The sequence below is a fragment of the Sminthopsis crassicaudata genome, chromosome X (genome assembly GCF_048593235.1).
Source record: "Sminthopsis crassicaudata isolate SCR6 chromosome X, ASM4859323v1, whole genome shotgun sequence".
Taxonomy (NCBI): domain Eukaryota; kingdom Metazoa; phylum Chordata; class Mammalia; order Dasyuromorphia; family Dasyuridae; genus Sminthopsis; species Sminthopsis crassicaudata.
Genome location: NC_133623.1, coordinates 31651416 through 31675562, shown reverse-complemented (window position 1 = coordinate 31675562; position 24147 = coordinate 31651416). Strand labels below are relative to the sequence as shown.

The 24147-nt window shown below is 36.7% G+C and overlaps 1 protein-coding gene across 1 annotated transcript in view; it reads right to left on the bottom strand.

Annotated features, from left to right (window-relative positions):
- The window catches only part of CD99L2 (CD99 molecule like 2), a 141117-nt gene that overhangs the window by 31532 nt on the left and 85438 nt on the right, over positions 1-24147 (bottom strand). Inside the window, exons 5-8 of the mRNA XM_074278369.1 lie at positions 15318-15365; positions 6404-6505; positions 3194-3256; positions 1086-1184 (exon numbers count right to left, since the gene is read on the bottom strand). Coding sequence (XP_074134470.1) covers positions 1086-1184; positions 3194-3256; positions 6404-6505; positions 15318-15365 — 312 coding nt within the window. The remainder of the gene's footprint in view (positions 1-1085; positions 1185-3193; positions 3257-6403; positions 6506-15317; positions 15366-24147) is intronic.

The window sequence follows — 24147 nt, the reverse complement described above, 5'->3', positions numbered from 1 at the left end:
TTGAAACACTTTGCTCTGGCTATGGCTTTCAGAGATACCAGCCTCTCCTGGCTCTCCTCTCTGTCTCATTCTCACTACCACATCACCTCCCCTATTCAATAAACTTCCTTATTTCAAATCATAATCCTCTGTTAGGTATTCCAAGCCCTTCATGACCTAGCCACCTCACCAGTACTACATACACAGGTGCAGTCTTCTTACACGTTACACTTCTCCACAGAGTCTTTGATCTAATGACATCAGCCTCCTTGGTGTTGCACAAATAAGAAATGCCATTTCCCACTTCAGACATTTTCTCTGGCCGTCTAACACGTCTGGAACACTCTCCCTGCTCATCTGTGCCTCTTGACCACCCTGGCTTCCTCTAAGACCCAACTAACATACCACGTTCTACAAGAAACCTGTCCTAATCCCTCTGAATTCTAGTGACTCCCCTCTGATAATTATTTCCTATTTAACCTGTATATGGCTTATTTATACATATCTTTTTACCTGCTATCTCATCCATCAGATTGCTGCTTACCTCTTTGTGTACCTCCCCTCACCCCAAGGACAAATGCTCAATGACCAGCTGACTATTTGTGACAAGCCTTAACATCCCTTTCACTAAATGTCACAATTATCCTATCTTTGCATTTTAACTCCTAAAATACTACTTACATATACTAGATCCTATTTTTTTTTTTTTTTTTTTTTTTGGGCTGAGGCAAATGGGGTTAAGTGATTTGCCCAGAGTCACACAGCCAGGAAGTGTTAAGTGTCTGATCTCAGATCTGAACTCAGGTCCTCCTGACTTCAGGACTGGTGCTCTATCCACTGCACCACCTAGCTGCCCCTATAAGATCTGTTTTTAAAGATATTTTCAAGGTAAGCAAGGTTTGAAGCATGCTCATTCTTCATTATCCAGATAAAAACATTGAAGACCCACTTATCTTTCACTGCCAGGGTACCTCACTTGCCCCTAGAAAAAAATCAAATGTTAAGGTCACCAGGTTTATCAAAAAAGAAGTAATTCTGGAAGTTGCCGGGTTGACCAGTGGTTTTCAAAGAGAAATAAACCTACAGAATACAACATAGTCACTTACCTTCACCAGGTTTTAGATCGGGTCTGCCTCTACCACCATCAAATCCGTCATTTCTATTATCTAAGGCATCACTCAAATCAAATTCAGCAAATGAAGAACCTCAAAAGTAAAGAAAAGCTGATTAATAAGGTTGAATATGAATTTTTAAATACAATGCAGTACCCTCTTCTCCCATCAAATAATATATACAAAAGCTAGTGGGGTATAGAGGGCCGGAACTCTGGAGTACTCTCAGTCACATTCCTAGGACTCAGTCTGATCTCAAGGTCCTCCAGAGAACTAATCCAGAGAGCTGTGGTTGAAAAGAGCCTTCTGTATCTGACACTCCCTTAAATGCCTCAGTAAGATTACATCACTACAGCACACTGAGCACCCACAACCATTACATCAGCATGGTGCCAGATTCAAGTATAGCTCTTCAGAGTTCTGGCCCTCTACACTGGGGTGTGAGGAGTAATCAGGAAGGATTAGCATCTCTGGTGTGAGAGCTTGCTGAGAGCCCTTTTCAGGGCTGCTCAAGCACCTTTGGTGTCCAGCTTCATGCAACTTTCACCTGAAGCTCCATGAAACTGGAGCATGCCCATCTCAAGGAGACGGGCTAAACCAGGTTGAGGATAACCAACAGGCCTTAAATCCATAGGTAAGTTAAGAGGATATCTACCCGAAACATGTGAAGACTTCCCCCTGCAAAATAAGTGCATGAAAATATCCATGAAGGAAGTTGAAGCAGGAATTATGGAGTGCTTAGAGCTTGGTCAGACATGAAAACATGTGAAGGTCATGTACGGCATCCTGGGCCATCATCAGTGGTCTGGTATTGTCCTACTTGACTCTGATTCTTGATAGGACTCAGCCTCACTTAAATCTAATTCACATGCAAGTCAAGACATCATCTGTGATGTCACTGGTCCTCTACAAAGCACAAAGGACAACAATGACCAAAGCTAATTGCCACATGGAAACAAAAATACTAACACCTCACAGAGCCATTTGAATAGATCACAGCTCATAAAAAGGATCAAGAGGTGAAACATAGACAATACAAAAAGGACATCTACAATGACACAGTAATGCATTTTTTGTCCTTGAAGTTATAGTTTGCTTAGGCCAACCAATCAATTTCATGTATCTTAACTGAGTTCCAAGGTCAGGACTATAATGGGAAGAAAAGGGGAGTCATCCTGAGATGATTTACAATAGAATGGCTAATGGCAGTCTGCATCTCAAGTCAACTTCTTCCTAACTATTCCTTTCAAAGTTAGAATTTTCTAGGTCATTCTTTATGACAAACAGGTTCATGTGTTCAGCCTAGCTCAACTGTGCAATGTTTTCATGTACTTCTGCAATTGGATTTTTTAAAAACACAGTAAATACCTGAACTTTTGGGTATCATGCTGAGTTTGACAAGCACTGTTTTGAGGCCTCAGGAGTATTTGAAAACACAAAACCAGAGTAGAAAATTCAGCTAACTGAAACTGAATGACTTAAATAGCAAATCTTGAGGGCTTCACTTCAACATTTAGGAAAGCAAGGTACTATGTCAGGGGCTACTGCTGGGTTATTTCCTAAAACTACAGACGAAGAAAACTGAGTCTCAGAACTATCTTTCTATCAATTTGATTCCTAATCATCAGCTTCCTCCTAGTACAGAAAAAATTCCACTTAAATAAGGGTTCTGGTTCATTGGGCCCTAATGAGTAGTGGGTGTTTTGGTTCGCCCTCTCCTCCCCAACCCAAGGCAATTTGGGGTTAAGTGACTTGCTCAAGGTCACACAGCTAGGATGTGTTAAGCATCTGAGGCCACATTTGAACTCGGGTCCGAGTACTATCTTTTAAACCAGCTCCAGAAGGGACCTTTTAAATCATCAATGCAGAAAGAGGTTCCAATTTGAAAGAAATTAGGAAAATGGTGTAGTGATGAAAAGAAGGTAAAATCGACAGTGGCTGCATATATCAAATAGAGGAGAGAATGTGGAAAGCACAAGAAAACAGGAGTCAAAGACAATGATGAGGGAATGTTCACAATACACATACAAAAAGTACTGAATGCTCATTAACTGAACAGAAACACTAGATGAATTTGGGGGGTTATTAAGGTATCCAATTACCTGTTTTCTTTGGAGGTTGTTTAGTGCTTGTCCTGGGACCTAAGGCATCACTCAAGTCAAAACCTACAAAATAATACAAAAGTATAGTTACAAGTCACAGCACTGAAATCAATCCAAGGGAAAGGTTTTTTTTTTTTGTTTTTGTTTTTGTTTTTTCAATTCTCTGGGCACTCTGCTCCCAAGTCTCCTATCTATATCAGCTTCTTACTGAATGAGCCAAACATTTCATTAAATTTCATTACTTATTTATTAAGTACCTACTATGTACCAGGCATTACAGCAAACACCAGAATAGAAAAACAAAAGTGAAATAGTCATAGCCCTCAGGAAGCTTATCTTCTATTGGAAGAAACAATTTGACAATTAAAAATAGAATACAAGGAAAACAAAAGCAGTGAGGGTCCAACTAGTGGGAATAATGTATCCCATTAAGGATGCATGCAACATTTGAAATTACAATTACATGTAAAATATGACAATTGGCTCCAGACCAAAGGAAATGAACAATGAAAAAAAAAATTAATAGAAATGTATACTTCTAATTCAAATTCATTACAAAGTAAAACAACAAAAAGCAAAAAATATTAAGTTATTGAATTTTAAGGCAAGCCTACGATTATGACAAAAACTTAATACATGTCACTAAAATGTTTAAGAAGCACAGACTTAACGATCCTTCACTATCTTTAAATCTTTATAAATACATTACCAAGTTCAGCGATATATGCACACATTTCAACAAATTTCCACATTCTCACAAAATGAACAGATTGTAGTTGAATGAACTGGGACATTATCTAAAAATCATTAATACTCTAAATGTGATACTGTTATTTTCCAATATTTTTCAACAGATGGATTAAAATAATTTTAAAATCAGTATTCAAAAACAGCTTTAATTTTTCATTTTCTTATTTGCCAAAGAACTTAAAGTGATCAATGGCTTTAGCCTACAAGAACATTTTATTTTTAAATAATCTTCTGCCTTATATCCTAATAAAAATGTTAGATAACCCTTACACAAATCCAGATTTAATTTTCTCCTTCTTATAAATGTATTTTATGGGACACATCCTTTATTCAGAATGATCCTCTTTCATGTACAATAAAAATATGTTGATCAATACATGCATAATTCTCTTCAAAATATCAGGATATTTACTGGCTTATATTCTTCTGTGCTGGCAAGCCTCTCTGGGAATTATAATACTATGCAATCGAACCTAATTTTTAAAATAATCAAACCAAGACTTTCAAATAATAGGTTTTTTTAAAGCATTTACTTCATTCCCATTTTGAATCATTTCCTTATGGCTTTTGTCTGAAAGTCTGCTGTTCAGAAGAATATATGTTTTATTACAATAAATCCATCCAGCTAAGACTTGTATTTAATGTACTTGATCAGAAAACACTAAAAGGTGATAGTTATGTCTTTGTCTTCTATTTCACCTGTGTGTTTTAAATTATTCTGTACCACAGATTTAGACACTTTGACATCTCATCCTATTTACCATGACCACATTCATGCCAATCAAATGTTTATTCTAATGTATTAACAAGCCCCTTCTTTTCAATTCTGGCAGTGTTTCCATCTGAGACATTCTTTTATCCATTTTCTTAAGGATCTATTTTGTTCTAAAATTTAAAAGTTAGTACAGTATGTAGCAGCACAGCACATCTATATAACATAGAAAAGCACAGAATGACAACAGAGAGGCCTGGTCCAACCTTAACCTAGATTACCTATCAAAGATATATTTCACATTTTCTTTCCTTGTTCATTGTCTTGACTGTTTTCTTCTTCCTTGGCATCTCATGAATTGACCAGGCAGGACATCTTATGACCATACTGATTCAGTCTCCTATTCCCCCCTGCACCTTTCCAGGACTCCACCACTGAGTCCCGGTTGTGACCCAGAGAAAAAAGATAAGTTAAACTCTTATAAAGAAGTCAAATTACCTTACAGTTTCAAATGTTAAGAAGCCTAGTTTCCTAAGTACTCATTTCAGTGAAAGAACCTAATATCTGCATTGTGTCTAGTTGTTTCATAATCCACAAACAGTAAATATCATGGGATCTGATATTCTCTATATATTTCAATTAGTTCACAGATGATTCTACTTTACATATACCAGGAATGTTCAGTCATTTTCATTTTCAGTCACGTTTGATGCTTTGTGACCCCATTTGGGGTTTTCTTGGCAGAGATACTGAAGAGGGGACCCTAAAACTGAAAATCCTTAAAGGAGAAAATCTTCAACTCTGCCTCAGTGAGGGGACTCCACCCCAAGACAAACAGTTTGATCTTGGTTATCTGGGTGGGGTCAGCTAGTCCAGAAACTCATTGAATTCAATTCAAATTCTAGCCCCAGCTGAAAAGCCAGGGAGGAGCCAACTTGGGACTCCACCTACAAGCCCCCTTCTGTTTGTAGCCAAAGCCCCCTATCATAAAAGAGCCAAACTAAAACCCTCTCTTTGCAGAGGTTGCAAACATGGGAGCCCTATGCTTGGCATGCCAAGGGCCTCTTCCCACTGGAATACTGTTTCCAGTGCCATTCTCTCTTTACCCTCACCTATTTCCTAACTAGATTTTAACCTTACTTCCAATCCCCATAATAAACCTTTTATCAATCTAGGTTTTCAGGTCTGTAAATTCTTTTACAGGGAGCCTCTGTGCCACCAGAAGGGAGGTCCCCAAAACTCCCTACCCTTGTGCCAAATCCTAAGGGGTTGCAGGGGAGCCAAACAGCTCCCATTTGATTCCCTGAACCCCAAACCTGCCACTAGACCTTATTTAACTCCCTGACCACCAGAAACCCTAATTTCATTTGGGTTCCCCAACTCTAAACCTCATCAATACCATAATGCTCTACCATTTCCTTCTCCAGCTCATTTTGTAGATGAGGCAAACAGGGTGAAGTGACTTACCCAGAGCTAAGCAGCTTAGCATCAGAGGCCAGATTTGAATTTTAAAAAGATCAGTCTTCCAGACTCCATGCCCTGCACTCAATCCACTGTCTCATCCTGCGGTCCCAAGTGAGTAAATGCTATTGTTATTATCCTCATTTTGCAAATGAAATGGTTTTAAGAAATGAAGTAGTTAACATGAAGTCACACAGAGACACTAGAAGTCTTCTCAAAGAAATAAGCAAATGAAAATGGTACTTGAAAAAACAAAAGACTACCAATTAGAAAGTAAATGCACTTACCTGACATAGAATTTTGACTGGGCTTGCCACTTCCACGTTTAAATCGTCCAATTCGAGCATACAAGGAGCCAGTCTGGTCAAATCTTAAATCTTTTGCAACCTCTAAAGACAGAACCAAGATCAATGAAATGCAATAGCAATAACAGTACTTTATATAATAAGAGATATCTGTTTCTCTGGAAGTATTAGTGTAGGGATACTTGAATGGAATATAGTATCTTCTTTTCAGAGTTAAAGCTAAGGTTAAAAGAGACAGCTGTGAGAAACAGATATCACTTCCTCTTAATCCTATTATTTATCCTTCCCAAGTGCTTCCATAATTAGTAATTCATTGTTCCCCAAGGGTATTGGTATTACTGGCTTTAACTTTACCTTCCTCCCATCCATTAAATTTTGACCCTATGATTGCCTGTCATGGGAGGGAGGGGGGATAATTTGGAAAAATGAATACAAGGGATAATATTATTTTTTAAAAATTACTCATGCATATATACTGTGGAAAAAAAATTCTAAAAAAAAAAAAAAAAATTTGACCCTATATTAAACTTGTTTATCTATAGATTACCCTTCCCTTTTGAATCCCCTGCCTCTTAGTCCTAAAACGTCTAAAACCTTGCCAAAATAAACAATGGATACCCCCATCTGCCTTCTCTGCTCTTCACTGGCATTACTTCACTCTTAGAATGCTCTTCCTACTCAAATATATTTTTCTAGTGTTCCCAGAATCCTCTTTACTCTCCCTGCTCTCCAACTATCTAGTTGAGATTACCTTCCAAGTACACTCTATACATCTTGTATCTATACTCTTATTTCCAGGTCTTTTAACCTGCATTTCAAAACACCTTGGTATTATCATTTATCTTCACCTTTGCTCCAGCCAACTTTTCTTCTTGCAAAGAATAACCCCTCTCATTGTACATTTACTCCCATCCCCCCTTCTCCAAAAGGAGATCACCCACAATCCTCAGGCTTTCCCCTCCTCCCAAATCTCCAATATCTCTGTATCTACTGGTTCCTCCTTTACTAGTTTTCTTCACCAGTATCAATTTCTTGATCATCAAATATGAGTCTTTCTTTTCTCAGTCCTTGTCCTTCTTGACATCCCAATTAACACTTATTCCCAATTTGTTCTGAAAATACTCTCTTCCCTGAGTTTTAAAAACATTAGTCTCTCCTCCTCTACCTATCTGTTCCTTTTTTAATAGATTAAATTTGATTCTTTAACTAAATCATCCAAACATCTCTCATAAATAAATATTAAATATAGATATATCAGGGCAGCTAGGTAGCACAGTGGATAGAGCATCAGCCCTGAAGTTAGGAGGACCTGAGTGCAAATGTGGCCTCAGACACTTAATACTTCCTAGCCGTGTGACCCTGGGCAAGTCACTTAACCCCAAATGCCTCAGCAAAAGATAGAGAGATTCCAAGACTGTGCTCCAGGAGAGCCTCCTCCTCTCTTGACACCCTTGCCTTTGGGGATCTTATAAGCTCTCTTGGAATGAACTATCAATTACATGCAGATAACCTTCAGATTTATATATTCAAACATAATTTTTCTCCTGATGCCTAGTCTAGCACCAATAATTATCTTTTAGATGTTTTGAGCTCAGTATGTCCAAATGAGGACTCTTTATCTAACTTTCATTTTTCTCCTCTTCTGAATTTCCCTATGCATGGTGAAGATGTGACAATCTTCCAAGGTTTACAAACTTTTTCATCCTCAAAACATCTATCCCATTCACCCCACACACCTAATAAGTTGCCAGGTCTTGTAATTGTTTTCTGTACTACATTTCTCACTTGGTCCTTGTCAATTTTGTAATATGCTGTCCACAGATGTCAAACTATATTCCTGAAGTACAGGTCTGATCATATAAATTTGCTATATGAAAACCATCAGTGCTGCCAAAAGTAGTAGCAAAAGTGCTTATAAACTATGCTACTAGGGAGGCGTGGGCTGGATGACTCTCTAGTAGAGCTAAAACTGTTGTTCCCACTAAGCCAAATACTGATTTGATGAATCCCCAGCAAGAAGGGCCATCAGGTCACCTAGCAAACAGAGAAGATCAAAGCTTCCATAACAAACAGCAATGGGGCTGAGGCCACAGGTAGTGGTTGTACTTCAAGAAAAACAAAATAGTGAGGCTAGGTTTCCAAAATAAAACCGACTTAAATGGCTCCATGTAGCTCTGAGCATAACATTCCAGGCTTACTGCACATTGCTTCCCTTAATGTACTTTACATTCCAACTGATGTGGCCCACTTTTACTCCATACAACATCTTCTAAGGCAGTTCATCTTCTTTGCCAAATGGTTCCAGTGATGCCTAATCTAAGAACACGACTCAAAAGGTGGATGAGGAAAATCCAGTATTGAGGTTTAGAAAAGGATGAAGGAAAATGATACAAAGGAGGACAAGGGACTCAAGGGCAGAAGAGAGAATAAACCAGAACTATATAACCATATTGTCAAGATTTTAAAATGAGGAATGTGTGGTTAGAGGGGGCAATGGACAGAGAAAGAAGAGTGCGATAGTTACTGAAAGTTAAAGATAAGAAAAAGTTTGGAAGGAAAGATGAAGAAATGCTAAGAGCTGTAAAGGTTGGTCAGGAACATTCTGACTGATTTCATATTTCCAGATTATGGAGGAGGGATGCTTGTAGGTCCAAATGAGATCAAAGGCCTGACCAGTCCTCATAAGACTGCAGTGGAATGAAGATGCCAGCCATAAAGTTGGAGAAGTCCCTGAATTGGAAGGCCAGGATAACAAAGAGGCCATCTGAAGTCATCAAGTGAAACAATAGTGTTTAGAAGTAGAGGTGAAAACTCTGAGCACAGCAAAAAAGCCACAACGACTACATACAAACAGCAAGTCTTCAAACCACGTATTTTTCACATTTTAAAAAACTGAAAAATATTTTTAATTAAGTGTAGATAGACTTTTTGTGAACAGCTCCTAACTAGAATTTAACATCTATTGTACAAACTAGACAAAGGTAGAGTCTGAACTATCAATTCTAAGAGTAATGACTAGCTTCATCAAGGCATTGATATCTTAAAATAATAAAACTTATTCATAACAAATGACTTTCAAAAACAATCAAAAAGCATTCTTTGCTTCTCACTATCCTTTTGCCAGAAACAGGGACCTCCAATTACAACTAATGATACAGCTTCCCCCCACAATTAAAACAGAACTTGTCAGGCCTTCTCAGACACTGCTGAACAATGAAACTCAAGGTTTGGCTGCATTCAGAAATCTGGAAGCTTATGAGAAAGTTCATCCAGCCACAGCTAAATACTGTGATTTGGTTCTCCCCCACTTCTTATACTTGACTTTCTTCTATTTTTAAAAGGTTTCTGAAGTGAACACATTTAACAGACTTGGGATCTATGAAGATGTGGGTGTCAATCTCACCTCTGTCACTGACTAGCTACTTGATCTTGAGTAAATCAACTCCTTCTCTGAAACTCCCCAAATTCATTTCTAAAATTCTGGATCTAGACCAGATTATTTCTAAGGTTCCTTCCAACTGGAGCAATCAATACATCTATGACTGGCCATCTAGAAAATGAAAACGTTGGACAAGATATTTAACATTCTCAGAAGCTTTGAAGTTCAATGAATTTTCAATTCCCTAACGACACAATAAAGGAATTAAAGTAGTATGGCCAGGAAAAAAAAATTCAAGCAAGGGGTTTAAAAAATGATCATGTAAATGAGAGCTATAGGTGAGAGAAAAAGACAGGGGGAGAAGGAGAGAAGAAATGAGAAGGGAAGGAAAGAGGAGAATGGGGGATTGTGTATATGTGTGTAGAAGTTCTCATCATTTTACTGTTTAAGTATCGTTCCCGAGCAAAATTTAGAAATTATAGAGTTCAACTTTGCATATGCAAAGACCTAGGCTGATTCAACAACTGTGGGACATTAGGAGTTTCCCCTTCTACAAGGGATGATAACTTCTACTGCCTTTTTAAGGGTATCAGTTCTTGACTGTCAGAACCAAAAGAAAGAAGAAATGTATTATCCAAGACAATGGATAATATAAAAAGTATCTCAATTTGACTTTGCAATACATTATCTAAGGTATTTATAGAGGTAATTAATATCCCTCTAATTAAAAGTCATCATTGTCATAACTTCAACCTCACACAACACTGACATTGTATGCAATTGTTAAATACTTCTTACATCTTATGTTAGATCCATTTTTAATTATATTCTCTAAAGAACCTGGGTCACCAAAATAACAACAACAAAAAGCCTGACATCAACCATGCAGAGCGACAAAGCAAATGTCCAAGGGTAGAAGAGTAAGCAACATGCAAATTCCTCATTAGCCACTTTGAAAGCATGGGAACATGATAATAGTATTCAAAAGTCTTTCAAAAATATGAAGGGGGATTATTGTTGCTGTGCTTGGGACTGGAATACAAAAGTAGGATCAAAGGCTAAAAGCTAAAAAGATGCAAAGTTAGGTTGAATATCAGGAAAAAATTCTTACCAATTCGAGTTATACAAAATTGGAAGATGTTGCCACAGAGAGTTGCGTGTCGCCCCTCTTGGATGGCTTTTCGATTAAAAGCTTGACCATCTAGCCAGTTCTATTGAAGGTATATAGGTATGAATCAGGCTAGGCAGCTGCTGAAGTCCTTTCCAAATCTGAAACTCTTTGAATTTTGTGACTGAAATCATGGGTTCTAGTTGAAACAAAAAGAGCCTGCAGGGATTCTGAAGTTTTTAGATCAATTGATTTCTGTTCCTCTTTTTCACAACTCCAATGCAAGTCATTGCCTGGTCTTGCTTCTCTTTTTTCCTTCTGCTTTTTTCCTAGTGACTGAGGATGGTGGCAGATGCCTGCAAGCCATCTGGGCTTCCATCGCACCTAGCTTTCTTTCTGGGATCTGTGCCCCAAGTAGCAGAGCACTGCTTTTGCAGCCTTTTTCTCACCATTCCATTCATTACTAGGATTTAGAACTTTAAAAAAAAAAAAAAAAGCCTTGAAAATTCTGATGAATGAAATTGTTGTGGCCAGCACAACACAATTGAGCTGGTGGTGTTTGAAAATAAGGAGACGGGATTGCTGATAATTCAACAGAACCATTTATTGAGAGAAATCATGTTGCTTATATATCTTAAAACCAGATGTTACTATGAAAGACATTGTTCTGTAATCAACCCTGGTTTCTGTTTTTCTATGATCTAAGTCTCTGAAGCATGTTGTTAGTTTCTAGGGAGTCAATCTTCTTTAAAGTTCACAATGCTCCAGTAATTGTGCCAGAACTTTATGTTTTCCCATGATTTCAAGCTTATATGCACTCTTGATTAATCTTAAAAGGAGGGGAACAGCCCAGTTACCAAAGTATCTAGCTTACTAGGACTTCTCTACATGAAATGACCAGCCACGTCCATAGAGGACCTATCCATACTATATACTAACTTCCTGATATTCTCAAGGTACAAAATGAATCATATGTTTCTATACATGGCAATAGTGTGGATTTGTTTGGCTTAGCTATGCTTACTAGATGTATAAAACATTTGGGTTTTTCTTTTTTTCTTCTTTTTCTTTTTTTTAATTAATAGTTTTTATTTACCAGATATATACATGGGTAATTTTATAACATTGACAATTGCCAAACCTTTTGTTCTAATTTTTCCCCTCCTCCCCGCCCCGCTTCTGGTTTAACGGAGATCAGGAGAGTTGGGGGTCGATTGGCTAGCAATAGTGATAGCAAAAAAAGAGGGCCACGGATTTTTTCAAATGCAAAGTTCAGAAGGAAGTGACGGCAAAAAGACATTTCTGACCACCAATTAAAATCAAATCAACAGTTATTAAGTGTCTACCTATATACCAGGCACTGTTAAGTGCTGAGATTAAAAACCAAGGCAAAAAAATAGTCCCTACCATCAAAGAGTCCACTTTCTACTGGGGGTAACATGCAACAATTATATACAGTTAAAATAATAAGAAAATAAATATACACAGTATAAATTGAAAATTACCTCAGAAGGAAGGAAGGAAAAAAGGAAGCTTTTTAGCTAACAACCTGAAAAAAAAAAAAAAAAAAAGCTAAAGAAACCAGGAGACAGATATGAGGAAGGAGAAATCCAAAGATAGCTATTGGAAATGCCTAAAATCTTAAATTGAATCACCTTGTCAGAGAAAAAGAAAACAGGCAAGTGTCCCTGGACTGCAGAGTCTAGGGACAGGAGTAAAGTGTAATAGACCAGAAAGGTAGGAAGAGGCCAAGTTAGGGAAGGGGAAGAAAAGAAAAATTCAGGAAGATCAAAATGAATGGTGTAGAGAGACCAGGTAAGAAGAGATATAAGGCAAAGTGACTAGACTGTCTAGTGAGTTGAAAAATTCAAATAAAAACTTATCCCTACAGACTGTTAAGTTAATTAAGGAAAACAAATGTAATATTACATTTGTATTTATTCTGTTAAACATTTCCCAATTATATTTAAATCTGGTTCAGCTTATGCTTCCAAGTCCAAAAGCCAAGTGTGATACTTTTGTCACTTTTAGTCAAGCATGAGATGATAAAGGGCCTAACCAGGATGGTTACAATGCCATAGGAGAAAAAAAAGCATAGATAAGAGATATGTGATATTCTCAGGGTCACACAGCTAAGATGTGTCTAAAGGTAGATATAAACCTAGCTTTTCCTCAAACTATCTGCTGGCAAGTGATTACCTCAGGAGGGTGAAAGAAAATGAGGAATCAAGGATGTCACCCAGTTTGCAAGGTGAGTGTTGGGAGGCTAATGGTGCCCTCAAGAGTAACAAAGAAGTTAGGAAGAAGGGAGAGTTTGGGGGAAAAGGTAAGGACCCACTTTCATACATCCTGAATTTATAGTACCTATAGGATATTCACTTCAAGATGTGAACCTAAAAGTCAGAAGAGAGGTTAGGGCTGGATATATATGAATCACTTACATATATAATGACTGAATACATGGGAGCTAATGAGATCACCCAGAGAAATAATATACAGGAAAAAGAGAAGAACAAGGATGACAGAATGTTAGCAAGAGGGTTGGAGAGGAAGCCAATAGTGCACATGGCATGAAGTGGTAGCTAAAAATTATTATATACTTTTTTCTCATTTTTAAAGGCTTTACCATGAGAATATCAATGTAATTCATCAAAATACATAGAAATTTGCAAACCTTAAAGCATTGTCATTATACACAATTATCATTTTTAATCATATTTTTCCAAATTTTTATTTCAATTCCAAATTCTCTCCTGCCCTCCACCCCTCACCCATTAACTGAGAAGGCAAGAAATATGATATCCAGCATACATATGAAATCATGCAAAATACTTCAGACTTATACATCAAGTAAGGAGAGAGTAAACAAAAATATTCTTGTATCTGGACTCAGAATTCATGAGCTCTCACTAGCATTTCTCATCATGAAAACGTTGAATTTGTCAAAGATTACTGTACTGCTCAAAGGACCCACGTCTTTTACAGATGACCATTGCTACAATACTTATGTTACTGGCTACGATGCTTTTGTCATTATTGACCAGTTGTTTCAAACATGATCCCATTTGGAGTTTTCTTGGCAAAAATACTATTGTGATTTGCCATTTCCTTCCCTAGCTCATTTTATAGAAAAACTGAGTCAAATGGAGTTAAGTGTCTTACTCAGGGTCATACAGCTAAGAAGTAGTCTGAGGTCAGATTTGAACTCATGAATATGAGTCTTCCTGATTCAAAGCCACTGTGCCACCTAGCTGCTCTCCTTGTTCTCTTCAATTTGTTTTGGATCAATTCATATAAGTCTTTCAGGTTTTTAAAAAAGCACCCTCTTTTATCATTTCTTTGAACTCAACAGTATTTCATTAAAATCATATACCACAATGTGTTCAGCCATTCCCCAACTGAGGAGCAATCCCTCAGTTTCCAATTCTTTCTCAAGCCAAAATGAGTTATATATATTTTTGCATGTGTGGGAGCTTTTCCTTTCTTTTTGATCTCTTTAGGATACAGACATAGTTGTAATGTTGCTAGGTAAAAGGCTAAATACCTCTTGGGCATACTTCCAAATTGTTCTATATATGGGTTGGACCAGTTCACAGTTGACAGTGCATTAGTGTTCTGGCCAAACATATTTATTTGTTAAGCTCAGCCTATTTTCGGTCTAGGTATGTCCCCAAAATAAGATTTCTTATCTCCAATGGACTGGACTTCAATAAATCTAATTGGTCTTACTGCTTAGATCAACTCAGTGCACTATATTACTACTAAATCCTTACCCACTGAAACTTTACTCATCTTTTAAGACTCAGCAAAAATGTCACCTGTTCCACAAAGTCTTCACTAGTGACAGGTGGTTGGAAGAATTAAGAACTAAAAGGTGCCTTAACAATGAAATAGTTCAGTCTAAGATGCAAATCTGGATGCTGTGACAGCTAAAATAAACTCTCCTTCCGCTAAATTCAAGTAAATGAAAGCTACCTGACAACAAAAGACACTTTGTTTTTATGTCTCTAATGCTTAGCAACAAGCCCTGCACATAGTAGGCACTTGATAAATCAGTGTTAAACTGAATTATGTTTTTTTTGTATCATAATTACTCTGCCTAGAATGCAATAATTTGCACATTGATAGTTTATTTCCCCTATTAATATATAACTTTGAGGATGGGAACCAACTCTTGCATCCTGTTCAACACAAAGTCTCACAAAAGAGGTCCTGATATTATTAGAGTGAAGCAAAATGATTTTAACCAGAGATATAAGCAACCCCTTAAGTCCATCATGGGAACAACTGTATATGAAACTAAATTGAATTTAGACTTGAAGAGACTTTTCCCAAGAGTATCAACTGAGCTAATGACACATATTCATCTCTGGGATTAACCTTTTTAAAAGCTTTAGGATGCTACTTACCTGTTCTTTTAGATTCACCCAGTCCATCTTCCAAACTCTTCCCAGATCCTATTTAAAAATAAAATCATAAGTTTAACTGGTTTTACATGAAATAACTATAAAATGCTCATTTTCAAAAGTAATCATTTTTCTTTGAAAATGAAGTCAGCTGCATCATGATCCCCTAGGACCCTTACAATGAATAAAGCAAAAGTTGGGGGACAGGTTAAAAGGAATGAGGATCTGATAGCTCACTACTCATTAAATCATCTGGGAAAATCTTCCCCTTTAACTATATAACAGCAGAAAAGAAAGAGGTTCAAACCAGCTTTGACTAACCTTTCTGTTTTCTCAGATCACTTACTATCATCCTCTTTCAGCTAAAGATGATCAAAAAAATAAAAAATCCCTAGCTGTTTATCATACCCACCTAGGTCCATCTCCACAAATGAAAATCCATAACCTTAAGTTCAAATTCCTTAAAAAATAATATACCTTATTTCTATGGCTATTTAAGGCTTTGCTCACAATGGTTCCATTTTAAAAACAAAGAAACAGAAGCTCAGACATGTTAAATGACTTGCCTATGATCACACAGTTGATAAGTTCTGGGGCCAGGATTCAAACCAAAGTACCACATTCTTTCCAGTATACGATAAGTGTCAAACTTAGGCTCACCAACCAAGTGGTATGCAAAACGTCTAAGTGCAATTGAACCAGATTAAGATGTAAATAGAAAATGCTTAGCTAAATAAAAATACAAAACAAATCATGTTAATTTGTGGTTTTCCATGTCAATATGCAACTCCAAGTTTTCTAGTTCAGTCAGATGCCACTGCACAATGCCATAGTGTTTTCACTTAGGTTTTGGTTCCAGCTTGTAATTTTATCAGGGTAGAGAATTCCCAGAGTTGAAGCTCTCTCCACCAATCCGGAGCAACATATCATCAAATTTACTGTCTTAGACAGATACTGATTCTGGCTAATTGCCTCAAAAATACTGGAATATGATAGGTTTCATCATGCAAATTTGAGCTTAGCCGTTATAGACAATGATATAGGCAAATTAGGAGTCCACCAGGCTGTACCATGAGTTTGATAGGAACTATTATTGAGGAATAAACCCATATTGATAACCAAACCAGTTATGTCACTCAAACATACAGTGTTTCTCACCAGGATTAAAATTTCAAGGATTTATTGGGCTATGACCCACTGACATCAAAACAACTTAGCCATTTTACAAAATGGAAAACAACCACAGTGGAAGATCTTACTCTAAGTTCTTTAGCACCTGACCAGAATTAGGGAAGGAAGTCCTTAACAAATTATTAATCCTCAAGAATTCTGAGCATGGATTTCCCATGTCTATCCTAAATTCGAAAGAAAATCCTCTTAGCCAATAATACCACTACTGAGCAAATACCCCAAGAAAGTCAAAGACAAAAGGAAAAGCATAAGTATAAAATATTGTAGCAACACTTTTTGTAGGAGCAAAGAACTAGAAAGAAAATGGGTACTAGACTCAGATAAGACTGAACAAAATGTGGGTATGTGAATGTAATGGAAAATTTTTGTAAACCATCATATTATCTGTAAAAAGTGAAAGCTTCATTTCCTAACTAATTATACTCATTCTTTCCATTTTTTTGTATTTATTGCAATAACTATTATTTCTAGTACAAGACTGAAAATTAATGGTGATAGTAGACATCATTTCTTCACCCTTGATCTTATTAGAAAGCCATCTATCATATGTCCATTACAGATAATGCTTGCTCTTATTTTCAAACATACTACAATGTCATTTGAAGGAAAGCTCTATTCCTTTACTTAGTATTTTAACAGAAAGTCGTACTGTATTTTGTCAAAAGCTATTCCTATATTTATTGGAATAATCATATTTTTATTGTTTTTATTATTAATCTAGTTAATTATGCTTACAGGTTTCCTTAAATAGAACCCATCTTTTATTTCTGGTACAAATCCAGTACTGTCATAGCATATGATCTTAGTGAGGTTTTGCTATAGTCTCCCTTGCTGGTATTTTACTTCAAATTTTTTCAAATTAAACAAAATTGCTCTATAGTTTTCTTTAGGATTTGTGTCTACATAAAGACTACTTTATTCCTTCCACTGAGATTCCTGAATTCATGAGATCACCCAGGCATTTCTGGTGCACATATATGATATACTTGGGAAGGGGGGTGTGGGTGTGGGTGTGTGTGTGTGTGTGTGTGTGCACTATATTTCATCGTCTGAAAACAACCAGGCCACTATTATCTACCATCCACCCTTTCCCCCAATTTTCCCACAGGCTTGGCAAGCTTTCCATGTTAACTTTGGTTGTGGCTTTTTTTTAGGGACACTCCTGCCTAATTCCCTGAATTAATACATAAAGCAGCATCAGGGGACATTATGTAACAGAATGTATTTATATGAAAGCTATGTGATGGGTTGTTGTCTTGTGTTGAAACACTGTATACCAGATTGCTTCCTCAATGTTTGTAAAGCACCAGGCAAGTGCCAAGAACTACTTGGTTTTCCTTCCCTTGACTATGTACACAGAAGTTTAAATGGTAATTTTATCAACAGCTATACCCCAATCTGCCAAAGTAATTCTCAGTTAAAGAAAATGGGCAAAGAGAAAACAAGTGGAGACAAGGAGACAAAGAGAAGGTGTGAGAACCAACAGAGGAAAAAGATGAGCTAAATTGCTTCTCACAAAAAGGACAAGTCTGAAGGACACACAAGACAGCATTTCATAGTGGGTAGAGTACTGTCAGGGATATTGTGCTGAGCTGACCTGCCCTGGGAAAGAAAATGAGATGAAGTGATTTCTAAGGTCTTATCTAAAATCCAAGATCCTATAAGCATTCAGATAAAATGAACCTTCAGGTTCAAACTGACACAATACATCCAATTTACTATGGCCTAAAGCATAGTGATATCTCATAACATATAAGTATGTAGTTAGCCTTATTTTTGGCTCTGCTGGCTACAGGAGTTCCCTAGCACACCCAGGGCTCAAGCAGCAGCTTCAATTTAAAGAGCAAATGGAACATCTTGCCTAGCATAATGAAAATGGTCTAAAACTAACATCTGAACTACTCTAACTTAGAACTGTGGAAAGCAATTGCTCTCCTCAAAGAAAAAGCCTTGAATTCAATGTAATGAATAGAATTAATCTGTGACACCTAGAAGCAAGTTTAACAAAATCCTGAACAAATTATTCCCCCCCCAATATTTTTTATTTGAAGAAACAGAATAAGCAAAAAGAAAAACAATACAAAACAAAATGAAACAAAAGAGAACATTATCATATAACCAGCAAAACTTCAGGAAGGATTCAAAATATATAACAAATACCAATTTAAGAAAAAATATATATACACACATATATCAGTAAAATAAATTATATTCATTTTGTTCTCTGCTCTGCAGCTAATTTACTTTATTCTTTTTCCTACTTTACATCCCACCACAACCACTCCTAAGTAGGCTATAATTAAGATATATTTATATATACATATGTAAATATTTACACATATACATACACACACAGACACACATAGCTCCCTTTCATCCCACATATCTAAAAAGATATATTTATGTATACATATGTAGATATATACATACATATTCATACACACATACCCCACATACTCACATGTCTTTTCTTCTTTTTTTTAAATTACAGCTTATCTGCATGATATATGCATGGGTAATTTTTCAGCATTGACCCTTGCAAAAGCTTCTGTTCCAACTTTTCCCCTCCTCCCCCCCCAACCTAGATGGCAGGTAGACCAATACATTTTAAATATGTTAAATGCAATATATATATATATCCATACAGTTACTTTGCTGCTCAAGAAGAATTGGACTGTGAAATAATATAAAATTACCTGAGAAGGGAATCAAAAATGCAAGCGGATAAAAACAGAGGGATTGGGAATTCTATGTAGTGGTTCATACTCATTTCCCAGAGTTCTTTCGCTGGGTGTAGCTGGTTTAGTTCATTACTGCTCTATTGGAATTGATTTGGTTCATCTCATTGTTGAAGAGGGCCAAGTCCATCAGAATTGATCATCATATAGTACAGGCCTTACTAAAATCTTCCTGCTGATCATTTCTCCCAGAACAATAATATTCCATTACATTCATATACCACAATTTATCCAGTCATTGGTCAATTGATGGGCATCTCTTCAATTTCCAATTTCTAGCCACCACAAAGAGGGCTGCCACAATCAGTTTTGCACATACAGATCCCTTTCCCTTCTTTAAGATCTCTTTGGGATATAAGCCCAGTAGTAGCACTGCTGGGTCAAAGGGTATGCACAGTTTGATAACTTTTTGAGCAGAGTTCCAAATTGCTCTCCAGAATGGCTGGATGTATTCAAATTTCCACCAACAATGTATCAGTGTCCCAGTATTCCCATATCTCCTCCAACAATCAGCATAATCTTTTCTTGTCATCTAACTAAACTAACCATCTAGTGATATCTATAAACACAAATTCATTGTGTTGAATGTGGTTTGTGGTACTAAGTGAAATGAGCAGAACCAGGAGATCATTGTACACGGCAACAATCTCTGATTTTTGACCTTTTTTTGCTTGCATTTTGTTTTCTTATTAGTTTACTTTCCTTTTGATCAGATTTTTCTTGTGCTGCAAGAAAATTGTATAAATATGTACATATATTGGATTTAACAAATATTTTAACATGTTTTTTTAAAAAAAGTGTTTGTGAGCTGCAAAGTATTGTTATTACAATCTAGCCTCTCCTTCAATACCTCCAGGTACAAGGTATGTCACCAAGAAAAAACCCATTGAATTAAAAAACAAGTCAAAACCTTTAAAAAGTTCTCCCTTATACTGAGATATGATGTATTTTCCTGAATTGTCCACTCTATGGGCGTAATTCTGCCCTCTAAAGTTGCGTTCCTGCTTCCATATGACAGTCCTTCAAATATTTGAAGAACTTCTGAATAAAGGATTTTAGAAAACTAGTGCTTTCTCCAGAAACCTCAAAGATTAAGGAAGGCAGCAATAGCCTTACAACTCACTTTTCTGCCAGAAAAATCAATTTGGGCCTAAAAACATAGCATCTGTTTAGTTCAATAAATTTTACACAAACCAGGTCCAAATTCTTATATATAAATCAGAGATAACTTTAAAAGGGCTTGATTTAAGAGACAAAAATCTCAATATGCTTTAGAAACTAACAAACCAAGCATTTTTCCCAATGGAAAATTGTTTTAAATAATTTAATTTGGAATTATCTGCTCCTTGTCCCTCTTTTTACTTAGTTTAATTATGAGTATTCAAAAAAAAAAAAAAAAAAACAAAAAGAAAAAAACAGAAAATTGCAAAGGTTAACTTGAGATCAGGAATTCCGAGGGTATTGCTGATGTTAATAATGCATTGGGAGCTAATCCCAGCTAACTGTTTTTATTTTCTGCAAGGAGGTAAAAAGACACAGGACACCTTTAGGGATCAATAATTAAGTAGCTGGTAGGGAGGCAGTTTTGGGCTTACCAATCAGAACAGAGGGTATCTTCCCAGCTACTCAAGCTTTTCAACAACAGTTTTCCAAACCAGATATACTTGCTGTATCACAATAAATGGAGGGGGGGAGGGGGGGAGAAAGAGTATAGTCAAGCAAGTTGCTATCACCCAGGCCAAGTCTACATTCTGAACAAAGTTCTTTTCATGTCATAAAGACAACAGAATTGATTTAGTCTTTTCTTTTTTTCTTTTTTTTAATAGGAGATTGTTGAAATCTTGTAGCATGAAGTCTTCCCCTCCCCCTCCCACTAGAAAACAGTTGCCATAGGCAGATAAGATTCAGGCTTATTCACAGGGCCATTTTGAAAAATTTTACAGAAGGGTCTTTGCTGTGTTTGGGGAAGATGAACATGAAAATAATTTTTAAATGCCATTAACTGAGATCGCTTATTTTATGCTTAAAAACCTAGTTACCCAAGTTTCTGTGTGTGTTTTTTAAAATTTACCCAGAGGGAAGAATAAAGAGCAGGGCAAAGAAGTTAAAAAGACAACTTTAAGTTCAATATAAATTTAAAAGGGAAAAAGTACCTTCTAAAAATCTGAGTTGACCAAAAATGAAATGAGCTTTTAGCCTGTTTTATAATCTGTAAAGTGGGGATAATTATCAAGCAATATAACCTTCAGGTTTTCTTTTGTATATATCAGATACATCAGATACATACTAATATAATCTTCCAACGTCTTTCTAAAAGGGATTAATATCAGAAACCACTCCCACCACAGTAGTATGATCCCTTTCTTAGGAATAATTCTAGATAATTCACTTTCCTTCTATGGTGTTTCCTGTGGCAAAAGCTGCAACATACAGGGAGCCCTCAAGTTATAGCATGGTTTTACACTCTCGAACATCTTCCTTAGTTTCTTTGCATTCTTGTTATTTGTGATGGCTCAGGGGAGTATGATGCCTCATATACTACCATTCATTCAAGTAATACTCTAATAGTGGGAACTCACTTCATTTCCAGGGTTTGGGGGTTTGTGATGCTGTATTTCTGTAAACAAGGGATTTCTCCTTCTATCTCTGACTTCCTAGCATAGGGGACTAATTGCAGCATCACTGGGTGAAAGGATTTGTACAGTTTAGTAACTTTTTCTGTATAGTTCCAAATTGTATTCCAAAATGGTTGGACAAATCCATCTAAATGATGTTATTATGCCACCTTTCCCATAGCTCCTCCAGTCAGTCAATAAGCTTTTCATAAGCACGTATTATAAACCAGCCATTGGGGTAAGCCAGAGGAATACATAGAAAGCAAAATATAATCCCAGCCCTCAAGAGACTCCAAGTCTAACGTGAAAAAGGAAGGTAAAAAAAAAAAAAAAAAACACAAATCATCAGCAAGAAAAAGGTATTCTATTTAAAGAAGATCAGGAGAGGCTTCTTATAAAAGGTGCAATTTTAGCTGGAACTTAAAGGAAGTTAGGGAAGGTAGAAGGCAGCGATGAGATAGAGAATTCCAGACATGGGGAACAGCTAGTAAAAATTCAGTCAGGTGACAGAATTTCTTGTATAAGAAAAAAAGCAAGAAAGTCAGTGTCAAATTATATTGGGAGGGGCAAATGTCAAAAATATTGCACTGGATACATCAGCAAATTTGGGAAACTCAACAGTGACCACTGCATTTTTGAAAAGATCAGTTTAATATTGCAGTCCTGAAGAAGGGCAATGTCAAAGAATGTTCAAATTATCAAGCAACTATCTCATTTCACATGTCAGCAAGGTTATATTAAGATTCTCCAAGAAAAAAAAAAAAGAAAAGAAAAAAAGATTCTGCAAGCCAGGTCTCAGCAACATTTGAACCAAGAATTAACAGAAAAACAAGCTGGTTTTCAAAGAGACTGAGGAACTAGAGACAAAAGTGCCGACACTGAAGGTGGGAGCGAGATGGTAAAGGCAGGAACTGGCCTGAACTGTCTTGAATTCCCCTCCAAACAACTCAGAAAATGAATACTGTCATGGCAAAACTAACAAAAAATCAAGCTGGAACAATTTTCCAGTTCAAGACCACTTAGAAGGTTGGCAGGAAAGTTCTCTCACTGGGGTGACAATTAAGTACAGTACAGCACAGAATGCACTGGTATCTAGAAGCAGGATGCAGGGGCAGCTGTATCAGTGGTAGTAGCTTCCAAAACTCTCAGTTCACGGATGGTAAGGGATCAGACAACTGGTCAGAAGATTACAGGAACCTTTTGCTGGCAACTGGCCCAGGACTCTGTTGCACTATCCATTTCTGGATCATAATCCCAGGATGAGAAGATGGCAAACTAATGCTTGAAGCCACAGAGGTGGCAGGGATCCTGCTCACAGTTCCAAAGTGGAAAGAGTATTAGTGGACAGTCACATAAGAGGGGATTTCCCACCCCAATTCTCGCATCTCATCACAACTACCACTAACCTTATCATATATAACAGATAGAGGAGGAATAGTTTTAAAATTATTAAACTCCCAGAAAGCAATGATCAAAGAAAGAGCCTAGACATTATATTTGAAGAAATTAACTAGGAAAACTGTCGGAGTATCTTAGGTCCAGAAGGTAAAGTAGAAACTGAGAGAATCTACCAATCACCTTCTTGATAGACATCTCAAAATAAAAGCTCCCAGGATTATTATAACCAAATTCCAGCACTCCCAAGTCAAGGAGGAAATACTGTAAGCAGCCAGAAAGAAACAATTCTCAGTTAGGATAACACAAGATTTAGTGGCATCCACTTTAGAAGCAAAGAGCTTAGAATCTACTATGCCAGAGGACAAAGACTAGAATTACAACTAAAAATATCCTGGACAGAAACTAAATACAATAAGTCTTCAGGAGAAAAAAATGAAATAAAACAACTCTAAGAATTCCTCAAGAAAAGATTTGAGCTAAACAGAAAAGTTTGAAATTCAAACAGAATACTAAAGAGAAAAATAAAAAGGCAAACACAAAAGGGACCCAATGGATTTAACTGTTTACATTCCTTTATGGGAAGATGATGCCTGTAAACTCCTAAGAACTTTACAATTACTAGGGCAGTTAGGACTGCGTACAAACAAAAAGCACAAATGTGACTCAATTATGTTAGGGTGATCTCCAAAAAAAGAATATAGAGATGAAAAAGAGATGTGCTGGAAGACAGAAGAAGAGGTAGTAGAATAGAGCTAATTTACTCTCACAAAGGAAGAGCTTTAATAGTGGAGGGGAAAATGGGCTCATCATAGGATGCGTTCAAAGAGGGAAGAATACACATATACCCCTCAGTTGTTTATACAAATCTCTATAGCTATTCAAGACCTTTTT